Source organism: Myiozetetes cayanensis, unplaced genomic scaffold (genome assembly GCF_022539395.1).
Source record: "Myiozetetes cayanensis isolate MyiCay16 unplaced genomic scaffold, myiCay2020 scf36, whole genome shotgun sequence".
NCBI classification, from domain to species: Eukaryota; Metazoa; Chordata; class Aves; order Passeriformes; family Tyrannidae; genus Myiozetetes; species Myiozetetes cayanensis.
This window is the reverse complement of record NW_026087588.1, coordinates 726,336-739,423: the sequence shown is the minus strand read 5'-3', so window position 1 is coordinate 739,423 and position 13,088 is coordinate 726,336. Positions and strand designations below refer to the sequence as shown.

Below are 13,088 nucleotides of genomic sequence, written 5' to 3'. Positions count from 1 at the left end.
GGGAATCATCTGCTACAACACAGCCATCAGACAGCTGGGAGAGAGACCACCAGCCCTGGCAATGCCCAGGGACACCACTGTGGCCATGTGTCAGGGGTGTTCGGCAGCATGGGCAGCGGGCCAAGGAGCACCATATACCCTGGGAAATCCAACCAGGATGCAAAGCAGGACTCAGTATCTCCAAAAGCATCCAAGCACCTGGACAGCCTGTTTATCCACTCATGAGCACCCAGTCTGCTGGGTGGGACGGGCGGGAGTGAATGCTTCATATTTCATATTCAAGATGGAATGGGCTCAAGATGCACAAGGGGAGGTTGAGGTTCAAAAACAGTAAGAATTTCTTCACTGAAGGAGTGGTTAAACATTGGAACAGGCTGCCCAGAGAGGTGGTGGAGTCCCCATCCTTGCAGGTGTTTAAGCAAAGACTGGACATTGCACTCAGTGCTCTGGTCTGGCTGACAAGGCCAGGATCGGTCAAAAGTTGACTCAAACTATTCTAACCCTAATGATTCTGTATTAAAGGTTTTATATTAAGGAAGGGTTAGAAAGGGTGAAAAAGGGGCAGTGGTGTCACAGAGGGGACCTTGAGCAAGGCAGCAGCACCTGCTGCCTCGCAGGTGCTTGTGCAGTGGGGCAACGCAGCAAGGGAGTTGTAAAGGTGGAGTATTGATATTTAGCCTGTGTGGCTGTCATTCGTTCCTTTAAATGCCTTTAGCTTCCTTGTAATAAAAGAGAAATCATAAAAAAACCCACAAAGGACCCTTCACCACCAGTGAATATCAATGTGGCACGGCGGCGCATTAGCATGCACGGCGCCCACGCCATCTGCATGTTGTATTCCGTGTGACAACATCCTGGAATACAGATTTGGGCCACGAGTATCCCGAGAGGTATTAGTGATCGTCTATCAGACAGGATGAGGAGCAGTCCCTGCTGTTGTAAACAAGGGGTGTTTTTCTCTGCCTCTTTCTCTGGGGGGAGTTCAGTGATTTGAAACAAGCTCATTCCTGCATGTTGTTAGTTCCTGTTCTTCAGTAGAGAGTGGGTCAATTTCCTTAGGATGAAAGAAATAGTACCGGAGGTAAAGAGCACCCCATTACCACATGATGAACCATCAGCAGGAGCCAAAGAATGTCCTCCTCATGAACCACCATGAAGCAAAAAACATGAACCAAGCATGTGCTCCCCACAGGACACACGGGGGTCCCCCCAGCCACAGCGAACTCCAATGGCCCCAGTACAGGGCAGTGATCCCACCCAGGACATGTGGACAGCAGTGGCAGCAGCCAGAGGAAGGGCCTGTCCCTTTGCATTCAGTGGCAGCAAGAAATCTGTTAAGGCATCTCCAGGCATAGGTGGATACGATGGGGCAGATGGGCACAGAGCAATCCCATGGTGCAGATGGATATGGGGCAGCCCCATGGCATGGACAGATATGGGGAAAACCCACAGCACAGCTGGATGTGAGGCATCCTCATGGCACTGATGGACATAGGGCATCACTACAGCATGGACAGGTGTGGGCATGGTCATGGCACAGACATAAAGCATCCCCCATGACATGGGGGGAAGTGGAATATTCCGGGATATGGATATGGATATGGATATAGATATGGATATGGATATGGATATAGATATGGATATGGATAAGGATGTGGGGCATCCCCGTGGCACAGGAGGAAGTGGAAAATCCCTGGGACATGGATGGGTGCAGGTCATCCCCACAGTGCAAGCAGATGTGGGGCATGGCCCCACATCTGTGGGGATGGATGGGTGGGGAGGATGGAGGTTGAGTGAGGAGGACAGAGGGTCTCCACACACGTATGACCCACCACACTCCCCCACCACGCGGGTGCCACTGGCTGTCAACACAGCGCCGGCACAGCCCGGTGATGGATCATTACAGCTCACACACAACCCTCTAAGTAAAAGCCTTATTAAGAGTCCATTCGTTTTATAAACTCCTGGCACGATCTGCGGAGGGAAGTCAGATTGCCCAGTCTTACAGTATTCTGGGTAAACACTGACACGTGCCTGGTGATTTCGACCGGATCAATTTGCAAAGGAGACCAGTGGAGGAACCGGGGATGGGGGTGGGAGAGGGGGGAATCAAATTTAACACATACAGACGTACCTCCGAAGCCATGAAACCTAAGTCCATAAATCAATATCAAAATCCTTAGGTCCGCAAGATGGGGGAAAAAAGTCCTCCATAGCCATCTTCGCCGAGGCGCTGGAGGCCTGAGCAGTCCATTTCCCAGAGCATCTCTCCTCCTTCTCCAGCAACCACCAACCCGGTCACAGCCACGTGGCGGCTCCTCCAGTCCCGTCTCCGCCACGCGGGCCCTTGGTGTCCTCCTCCCCGCTTCCAGGATGCTGAGCACTTCCTTCATTGACGGGTGCTTCCCAGCTGCCTCCCGCCCCCCGGGGCTGTGGGCACAACCCCTGGCCCCCAGGCTGGGGCCTGGCTGGCCGCTGGCTGCAGGGTCAGCGGTGACCACCGGTGATGGACAAGCAGTGAGTCCACGGTAGGTCGACAACATACACAGGCGAACACGGGAACACCTCTTTCTGTTTTCCAGGATGGAGATTCCTTTTTTTTTTTTTTAACCCTTTTTTTGTTTTTTTCCTTTTTGCAAAAAAAATGCAAGCGAAAGAGAAGAAAAAAAAACCGAAAGAAAAAACCAAAACCCAAGGTTTTCTATTGAAGGTACATCTCTTCTTCAATATGAAGACATTAACTGGATTGAGTCGGATCCCCCATGCAGTGGTCAGTGAAGTCCTTTGGTAGTTGCCAGAGTGGCACCCGGGTAGGATGGCAGGGAGCTGCGGAGACATCTGAGGACACTTCCACCCAGTTCATGAGCAGAGAGGGGAGTGGGGTGAGCTGGGAGGGCTGGGGCAGGGAAGGAGGGTGAAAGAAGAAAAAGGAAGGTGGTGTCTCCAGACAGGATGCTCCATCTCATGCCTCTCCCTTCCCCAACAGCCCCTTCCTCCTTCTCAGTTTTAACCACTGCTCACTGGTGGTGGGATTGGAGTCTGGTCTTTAGGGTTTGGGTTTGTTTCCCCAACGCACATTGGTTTGTCTTCATTGTTTTTTTATGGTTTTTTTTGTTTTGCTTTGCTTTTTAAATATATGATTTGTACATATTTATATGTATTTATATGCTGTTCCCCATGACATTGGTAAGTGTGCTTCTGTTGGTGAGGAACGGAAGTCACCAGTTAGAGACGAGTCCCAGGAACATCCTTCGTCTGCGGTCGCAGTCTGTGGGCAGCAGCGGCTCCTCCCCAAACGCTGCCCTGTGGCACCCGCCAGTTCCTCCCCTCCCAGCTCTGCCCCTCCTCTGCATGCCCTCCCCGCCCCTCCCCGTCGAACAAGGGACGTCATGCCATCGAGGTTGGAGACTGGCTCATCTGTACTCGCATGGACTGGACGCTGTTCAGGATCTTCTTCTGGTGCCCAGCCAAAGTCACCCCTATTCTCAGGAGGTCTCTGGAAGACAGACAGACAGACAGACAGAGGAAGATCAATCGGCAGATGAGGGTGGTGTTTTGCTGTCCCTACGTGAGGAGAGGGATGCAAGCTCAACTGGAACAGCCAAAGAGCCCAAATGCAGCCCCGTGAGCATCCCTGGGACTGAGCAGGGACACACCCACACATTGACTGCCAGGTGGTGAATGTGGCCACCTCCAGACTCAGGCTGCTCCTGAGCAGTGTGAGGGATGCTCACATCCACCCTTTGTCTTGAACTGACCTTCCCACCTCTCCCAGCCCCCAGCCGGGCAGCACCCGGCTTTCGGGCACCCAACTCACTCGGACGTCATCTGGGCAACCAGCTGCAGGGAGGTGAAGCCAGCAGTCAGGAAGCTGTCCCGGTACTGGCTCATCTTCACAGCGCTCAGCCAGTCATCTACTGAGGTAAAGGCAGTGAAGTCGGGGATGGAGCGGTCAAGGAGGGGCTGAGAAGGCCTGAGAAAGGAACACATTGCTGGGGACAAGCCTGGCTGGCACCGAGGGGCTGCCACCCCAGAGCCCAGCCAGAACATGCATGTGCCCCTCAACCCAATCCAGGCACCCTTGTGGTCCCCCAAGGAAGGCGTGTCCTGTGGGAATACCACTGTGCCAAGCAGCTTTGCAATCCTGCACGCTGCAGTCCAGCCGCGGGAGCCACAGGGACGGAGGTGCCGGCAGAACAGCCGTCGCACCCGCACAGTCACACACCATAAAGAATCAATAGCAAAGAATTATTGCAGTTGCTTGGCTGAAAACTGCATGTTCTTTGTCTGACTGTCAGGCAGAGCAAAGACAGAAACCCCCTGCGCTCGCCAAACGGCTGATGAATTCCCGTCCTTCCCCTGGGGCTGAGGGGAGCCTTTTGCCGTGGCTCGGGATGCCTGCATGGAGCATTCCCACGTGCCAGGAACTCACACAGCGGTGATGGTAGCCACAGTTTTGAGGCTTGCTGGGTTGCGGATCATTTTGTCGAGGGTGTTGACGATCTCCGTGAAGCGCGGGCGGGTGTTGCGGTCCTTCTGCCAGCAGTCCAGCATGAGCTGGTGCAGGGCGGCGGGGCAGTCCATGGGCGGGGGCAGCCGGTAATCCTGCTCGATGGCATTGATAACCTGAGGGCAGCGGGGGACAGAGCGGTGGGTGAGGGGGAGGCACTCGGGGGGTGCTCGCGGAGGGGCCGAGAGGCGCTCCCAGCCGCAGGTGCAGGCACAGGTGCCACAGGCAGCCGGGAAGGCCGGCCCAGCTGATCAGCAGCAAAGGGAGCGGGAGGAGACACTCCTGGCTCCGACGCTCTCTGAGGTTAATCTGCTCTCTGATGCTCGGCGCACTGCAGTTCCTCCCAGCGGAGAGCTGCCACTCATTATCTCGGCAGATCGTGCCGGAGTGCAGCAGTCACATTTCCAAAGCTCCTTCCCTGCTCGTAAGCCCTCAGAACATTTTCAAAGGGCCTGCAGCTTGCTGAAGTCCAATTACCAGCCCACTGGCTTTTCTTCCCTATTTCCCTCCTTGCATCCTCTCACTCACCAGCCTGTTTCATCTCCAAACTGAGCGCTCCTGAGGCTCCAGGAAGGAGCTGAGGGCCATTCAGGCAGGGCTTTCTCTAGGGAAGGAACCACCCCCCTGCCCCCAGAGCAGGATGGATGACTCTCAGTGCTTACATCTTGGTTGGACATGTCCCAGTAGGGCCTCTCCCCAAACGACATCACCTCCCACATGACGATGCCGTAGCTCCAGACGTCGCTGGCTGAGGTGAACTTGCGGTAGGCGATGGCCTCCGGCGCCGTCCACCTGACAGGGATCTTCCCCCCCTACAGAAAAAGGGAAAGCAGCTGGGAAACAGCTTCCTTGGCAGAGGAGCCTGGATACCCACCAGCCAGGGTTTGTTTCTCCTAAATGCTCAGAATCAGGCTCCGCATCTCAAGCCACCCCACCAAGCCACGGCAGGTCCCAGGGCCAGAGGCCACACTGAGGAGGTAGGATGTGAGGAGGGGCACAGAGGGATTGCTCCCTGGGCAAGCTCTGCTGAAAAAAACACAGAAAGAGCCCAGGGATAAGGCAAACCACAGATATGGGCAGAATTTACCAGGGGCAGAACTGCATTGTAAATTGTTCAGCACAATTGTTTTCTGTAGCCTTTCCGAGGAAGCGTCAGCTGCTCTTGAAGGATGAATGGCAAAAAATTTGATTTGAATAACTACAAATGGAGAAATTAACTGCTAGGTTGTTTTTCCTGCCTTTTCCCCAGAGCAAAAAGCCTGCTATGGGAGGCAGAGTGATGCAATCACAGGCACAGCATCACTTCCCAGCTGCCAGGGAGATCTATTATGGCCTAAATTAAATAAAAACACAGATGAGATAATCTCTTTTTATCTCTGAAGGTGGGGGAAAGACTAATTCATGCCTTGTCTCAGCAGCTACTGCTGGGGTCTTTGAAGGAAAAGTAAAAGCTGGGTGTCTGCTCCAAAGGCTGCTGCCTGTAGAGCGACTGGGCAGGGAGTGGGGCAGGTCCAGGGGGGTGGAAACATCCCATGAGCAGGGGAGGGAGAGCAAAGAGCTGCAACTCGTGAGTTGCTGAGTCAGCCTTAAAGGCATGTCCATGGCTTTCCATGGCTTTGGCAGCTGGACCAGCCCTGGTGCTGGGGCACAGCTCGGCAGCCCAAGGAACTCCCTGGCAGGAGTCAGTGCAGCCTCGTGCCAGCACCATTGCATGCTCTCCTAATTAATCCTACCTCATCCCCTTCCTCTCTGGCCATCCTGAACACTCAGGGGCTCATGGCTCACTGGCAGGATGATGGCCATGGTGGGGAGTTGGGGGTCCCCAGGGGCAGTGGGAGCAGGAGGAGAGAGGAGCTGCTGTTAGGTATGAATGAGTTAATTAAGGAGGAGAAGGATGGCTGGGGAACAGCAGAGCTCCCGTTAGGCTTGTGTCTTTAATTAATGCATGGAACAAGTTTCCAGCAGGGAAAAGTAGTCCAGACCTGGAGTACTGGGGGGAGGGGAGTTAAAACGCCATCGCTGTGCCGTTGGGAGATGCTGTGATCTCCCTGCCTTCCCTTCCCACCTCTCCAGGGACTCCTCTGTGCACCTTTCCTCCATGGAGAAAAGGGAAGAGGCTTATCTGGAAACTGTGGAGTGCAGGAAGATGCCTGGGGAGGAGGGAGGCAGAAAAACTCATAAAAAGGAGGAAGAGAAGGGAGGGAAAGGAGGATGACTTGTGGGAACCACCATGAACATACATGATTAAGAACGCTCATGAGATGCTCCCAACCATGCCAGGGTGTACATCTAGCACCCTTGTCCCAGGTCTGGCTGGCAGGGGGTGCAGGGCAGGCACGGGGCATGCTGGGCAGGATAAAACTCCATGAGAGGTACCTACCAAGGAGCTGGTGTAGGTGGGGTCAGACGTGTCGTCCTGCAAGTATCGTGAGAGGCCGAAGTCGGACACTTTGCACACCAGGTTGCTGTTGACCAGGATGTTCCTGGCAGCCAGATCCCGGTGCACGTAATTCATCTCCGCAAGGTACTTCATCCCGGCAGCAATCCCTCTGAGCATTCCCACCAGCTGGATCACTGTGAACTGCCCGTCGTTTTGCTGCGACCACAAAGAGCAGGCGCTGGGGTGAGCGTGCAGAGCCCATCGTGGGACAGGGTGCTCACCCCCACCTCAGGAGGACGCTGCACCTTCCCAGAGGACCATCCATCTGCCCTGCCTGACTAAAGCAACAGATAACCAGCACCCAAACACACATTTTTGGGGTGCATGGCACACTGCAGCCAGCTCACAACCCAAGCAAAGAGGCTGCGATTTATGAGAGGGATACCAGCATCTCATTCTCGAATCCCACAGCCGAACAGTCCCCATGGCCCCAGATCGTCTTACCCGCAGGAAGGAGTCCAAGGCGCCATTCTCCATGAACTCGGTGATGATCATGACCGGCCGGCTCTTGGTCACCACGCCCTCAAGGCGGATGATATTCGGGTGGTCGAACTGCCCCATGATGCTGGCCTCGCTCAGGAAGTCCCGCCGCTGCTTCTCCGAGTAACCGGCCTTCAGTGTTTTGATGGCCACGTAGATCTCCCGCTTGCCTGGCAACTTCAGGCGGCCCTTGTACACTTCTCCAAACTCCCCTGCAAGTACAAGACAATCACAGAATCATTAACTTTGGAAAAGACCTCCAAGGTCATCGAGCCCAACCTTTGAGCGGTCACTGCCTTGTGAACTAGACCAAGAGCCTCAAGACCATCTGCTACAACCTCCTCCTCCTCCTCCTCCACGTAAAACATTGCAAAGAGCAATAGTACCTTGGGCTGTTTGGTCTCCAGACCAACCAGATGAGAAATGGCAGCCAGGTCACACTTCAACAACACTCTCCTCTACAAATCTGCTCACTTGTCCTCTCTAGAAGGGGCAACGTCTGCTGCTGGGGACATGTTTAGGCTTGCAAATCTTCTACAAGGTGACAAAGCCCAGCACCAACACAAGCAGAGGCTGGGGCTGCTCTTGCAGACCCCCACAAGAAGGATTTGCAAAGCAAGAACTTCAACATTCAAGGATGACCTCAAATATCAGGTGTCAGCATTGATAATCTCATCTGCCTTTTTGCACATCACTTATCTTGGGATGGAAAATAATTGGTCTGTTTACATTGCTGCTCTCTGATTTAAAATATAAGAAAGCATCCTCTCCTTTCCAGCAGGAGAGCTTTGCCTTCAGCAAGGCACGATTTGCCTGTGGAGGGATTACATTTAAGCCAGGTTTGCAGCCACTTTGCCTTGATGAGCAGCAAAGGGCAGGTGATACATCACAGAACTTGATAGCGAACAAACTAAGTCATTGCTTCTTCACAGCTTCCCCCCAACGGCTTCTCACTTTCTCTCCTAAGAGTATGACACAGTTATTTAAAAATGGCAATAGAAACAGCACAGATGACACACACATACATGCACGTGTGTGTATATATACATATGTATGGGAATATGGCATAGACTACAGTGAGATCTGGCTTTTCTAATTACCTCATGGAAAAGCCAAGTGGGAAATCCCAAGAGGCCCCATAGTCAGCCAGTGAATACATTCCTGGAGCCTTTCCCATCTCAGAGGAACTTTGAGAGCATAAACCAACCTCGTGTCCACCCTCACCTATCACAAATCCAGAAATGTCTCAAGGCTTCCTTGACTGTTTCCTGGTGAAGGACCACGTGTGCTTCCCCAGAGAATTGCTCCAGGTGCGTGTTTGGCCACACAGGAATGGCAGACAGGGCAGGGAGGGATGAGCAGCAGGAGATGGTGAGACCTACCTGCTCCAATGACTTCTTCTATCTTCACAAAGGACACATCGATCTCCTTGGCGAACTCCCGGACTGCCTCGTTGGGGTCCTCGTAGGTGAAGGGGTCGATGTAGATCTTCATCCCTGGAGACCCTTGGTGCAGGAAAGATAGGAACAACAGCAAAAGGGAAGGAATTATAAAAATACAGAATTAACAGAATGGTCTGGATTGAAAGACCTTAAAGCTCATCCACCCTCTGACATGGGCAGGGACACCTTGCACCAGTTTGCTTCAAGTCCCCTCCAACCTGGCTTTGAACAGTTCCAGGGATGGGACATCCACAAGTCATCCATCAAGCAGCCTGGGAAACAAACAGCAGTTGTGCCATGGCCATTAATTGGAGTTTGGTCCCCCCACTGCACCCAGCCCTTCTCTGCACCCCCTCCTCTCCTCCTCTGCCCTGCACTCCTCCACTGTTGTCCTTCCTCCTCCTCCTCTCTGGCAATGGGAGCAGTTACAGACCTGAACTACAATGCGCTGGCTTTACGGTGAAGGCTTTATGAGGCTCCACATGTTAGTGAAGAAATATTTATTTATCCAAAAAGGCCTCTGATAGCTTTGTGGCGGCTACTAAATTGACGGAGTGCAGCAATTATAACCAACAACCTGGATGCATCCATGAAAATCCGACTTGGTCAGGCACCATGACACATGTGCGGTCCCTTGCACGGGGGCAACGTGCGGCAGGGAGATGCTGCAAGTGGGCTCTTGCCCTTTTTCAATGGGGGAGAAAAGCAAAACAGATCCCCCACATTCCCCAGACTGGGTTTGCAGGCATTGTGTCTGGATGTCCAGGGGCTTGGGGAGCTGCCAGGGGGCACGGCCACAGGGCAGAGTGAGGTCACAGCCACCCCCAGTGTTGTACCACAGTCCTCAAAGGGGACCCAGAATGGGCTGTGTCCTCCCAGGGGAAGTTCACCTTCCTGGGCCATTTCCCATCCAAAAAAAGGGGCCAGGGATGGTGGAGCAGCCCCTCAGGGTCATCTCTGGAGGGCAGCAGGAGGGACATCACTTCATGGTCCCCTTCTCCAAGGCACCTCGCCCTCACAGTGGGCGCTGTCCAAGACCTTCCCAAGGACCCTGATCCTGTCACACTGGTGCTTCCCAGAGTCCTTCTAGAGCCGACACACAGATGGATGCATGGACCACACCATCACTCCTGCACCAGGAATCCAAATCAGTTCCTGGCTGCAAAGTAACTCGGGAAGAGCCATGAAACCCTTGCAGCGGTCATTGCTGGTGCCAAACAGCCATCGAGGGAGAGCTGCTTGGGGGGCATCAAAGACTGAGGAGGGACCAGGCAGGAGCACCCTCACCCCCAAAAGAGGCGTTCGGGGCAAAAGTTCTGCACCTCAGAGGTGGGGAAGGCTGCAATGAAGCCATCTGTGCATCTCCCAGTTCATAAATCCCTTTACAGCTCTGTCTCATACACTTTAACTGCCCCATAAATTCTTTTACAAGAGCAGCTGATGCTCCAGCCAGGATTACAAAGGGATTTACAGGATCGTAACGGAGACTGACTCGCTGATCAAAGTATTGAAAAAACAGAGGAGAAAACAATGCCAAAGTTTCCTGCCCACTGTCACTGTTTTTCAAACACCCTCTGATTTGCCCCAGGGTCTGCCCAAACACTCAGTAAACACCAGGGTCAGTTCTCCCCTCATCCTCATCCCACCCAAATGAGTGGGATTAGGGCAGCTAAACCCACTCCTCGACTCTGCAAACCTCAGCCACCCTAACCCTAATCATCGCTGGCAGAAGCTGAGTGAAATTCCGGGTACTGGAGCACACCACCAAAAGCACCACAAAGGCCTTTGTGCTCTTAAAATCATCCCAATACTCCTAAAAACTGGATTAGGTCATTTATCACTGTTGCAGGTCATGGCAAATTTTTTATCATTCTTCAAAAACTGACCCTGAATCCAGCGTCCAATTCCTTCTCAGATCGTTTTTCCTTGGGAATAATTATCTTGTGGGCAGAAAAAAACCCCTCCTGCTGAATCACTGGTGCTTCAGCAGGGTGTTTTCCCTGTTTCCCCAATCTCAAAGCTCCCAGTGAAGTAGTGGCAGGTATAAACCATGAAAAAGCACAGGCTGAGAGAGCCCATGTCACCCCAAAACCCACCCAGGGCAGTTCTTGGCAGCAGCAGCGATCCCGGGCGGGCTGCCGGAGGGATGGCAGAGCTGTGCTGGGAGGCTGTAATTGCTGTGCCACTTAACACAGGGTGATTTGTTCCAGAGGATGCTCTCATTACTCCATTAGTTGCTCACCACAAATTTCCCACCTGTTTTCCTCGAGCATCTGCACTGACAGAGCACCCGGAGGCTCACTAACCTTGACAGGAGTCCGGGAGCACCGGCACCCCTGGATTTCAGACACCAATCCTCACATCCCCCAGGGTTTAAAAACCAAAGACAGGCATGTACTTCATTGTTTTCCTACCTAGTCTGAGTATCCTGGGATTTGGAGTGCTTGGAGTGAGCCAGAGACACACATGGGGTGTTGAATGCTTCAAAACGGGGGGGGGAAATGGGAAAAATCCGTCCACCTGCAGCCTGACATGGGTTCAGCCATCAGGCATCAAATAAATCTTGCCCTGCTCCCCGCAGAGCAGAAACGTGGAGGAAAGAGGGAGGAAAAGTACAGGTCTGTTGTATTTCAGGATCACCCGGTGATGTTGGGAAAGCAGTTTATTGTTTGCCAGGAGGTTTAGGCCCCCCACAGTGCTGCCATCACATTGGGAGGGTTTGGGATGAAGCTGAGAAGGTCAAAAGACATTCAGTGTGCTTTGCTGGCTTGGCTGGGCTCTCCTGCTGCCTTCAACCCCTCACCAGCCCTTTCAGCCCTCCTGAATTTCTCTGCCAGGCTGGTCACTCCATCTCTCTCCTCTGCTCAACCATTCTGCTCCCTGCTTTCCCCAGACATCCTTGGTCCATCCCTGCATTCCATATCCCTTTTCCCCAAGCAGGTACCCAGGACCCAGAGATGATTCTTCCCACAAGGCAGCAAATTGCACCTGGGAGGCATCTCTAGGAGAGTGTAAATGGGATTTACATCCCGCAGGGATGAGGCATGGAGCCTGTGGGCACCAGGTGGCAAATCCCCTCCCCCCAAAGCTGATGCTTTGCTGCTTTATTATCATTTCTAGTGCTGGCTGATGGAGTGGCACCTGAGCCAAACGTTCCACACAGATACACCTCGGATTTATTCTGGTGCACAGCTCCACCAACCGCAGAGGTCTCTCAGGAAAAGCTCAGGCTCTCCCAATTATTTGCCAAGGGGATCAGCAGCCCAAAGCCAGTTAAACCTTCCCAGTCACTCGCTGTACATTCTTCCTGGAGCAGGGTACAGGGCAAGCATCAGCCACATGGACAGGACAGCAGTAGTGCCAGCCATCAGCCCACACTCCCCAACATCACTCCCAAAATCCATATAGCTCAGCACTGATTGTGCCAGAGGCAGAGCCTGTGGCAGAAGATGAGAAGCTCCTCTTCTCTCTGAATATCACCTCTCTGCTTCCCTTCCTTCTTTGGGAGGAGTCTTCATAGCATCCTCTCCCCTAGCCCTTGTCCCCCACATCACCCTTACCCCTTGCATCCCCCAAAATCCCTCATCATCCCCCAAATCCCTCCTAGTATGCTTCTTTTCCCATCCACAGTGCTGCACCACTGCAAACCAGCCCCAGACAGCCTGACACACATTTGTGGTCATCTCTACTTCCACCCTATGGTCCTCTCCACCTGCCCAAGGGGCTTCCACCACCCCAGGGCTCCCCTTGGAAGGCAGAGGAGTGGGGCAGATGCCGGGTGCAGGTTTGGGATCATCCCCCCCATTCCCTCCTTGCCCCACTCACCTCGGCCGGTGCTGTAGTGCTGTAGCTTATCACTGTACACGGCTTCCTTGCTGTAGGCTCGCTTCCTGGGAGAGGAGAGGGAGAAAACAGCCAGGATTCAGGGATCAGCAGCTAGTGGTGGCCACAACCCGCTTCCCCACCGGCAACACTCCAGGAGCAGTGGCATCTCGGTGCTCTCTACAGGATTCTCCCCATCCCTCCCCTCCTACCCCAAATCTACATCTTATCACCTCCACCTTGCAGGGACACAGCATCCCATGGGACCTACCTGCTGCAGACAATGGAAATGGCCACCAGTGAGACGATGAAGACCACCCCGGCCGCTGCGGACCCCGCGATCAGCGGCAGCTGCTCCCTCAGCTCTGACTTGTAGTCATCTGCAAGGGAAGAG

At 53.6% G+C, this 13,088-nt stretch overlaps 1 protein-coding gene across 1 annotated transcript in view; it reads right to left on the bottom strand.

Annotated features, from left to right (window-relative positions):
* Window positions 1-13,088, bottom strand: part of EPHB1 (EPH receptor B1) — a 76,474-nt gene that overhangs the window by 6,987 nt on the left and 56,399 nt on the right. Inside the window, exons 8-16 of the mRNA XM_050328062.1 lie at window positions 12,966-13,074; window positions 12,698-12,762; window positions 8,813-8,935; window positions 7,395-7,642; window positions 6,891-7,106; window positions 5,173-5,322; window positions 4,433-4,626; window positions 3,818-3,973; window positions 2,135-3,496 (exon numbers count right to left, since the gene is read on the bottom strand). Coding sequence (XP_050184019.1) covers window positions 3,388-3,496; window positions 3,818-3,973; window positions 4,433-4,626; window positions 5,173-5,322; window positions 6,891-7,106; window positions 7,395-7,642; window positions 8,813-8,935; window positions 12,698-12,762; window positions 12,966-13,074 — 1,370 coding nt within the window. The 3' untranslated portion in view covers window positions 2,135-3,387. The remainder of the gene's footprint in view (window positions 1-2,134; window positions 3,497-3,817; window positions 3,974-4,432; window positions 4,627-5,172; window positions 5,323-6,890; window positions 7,107-7,394; window positions 7,643-8,812; window positions 8,936-12,697; window positions 12,763-12,965; window positions 13,075-13,088) is intronic.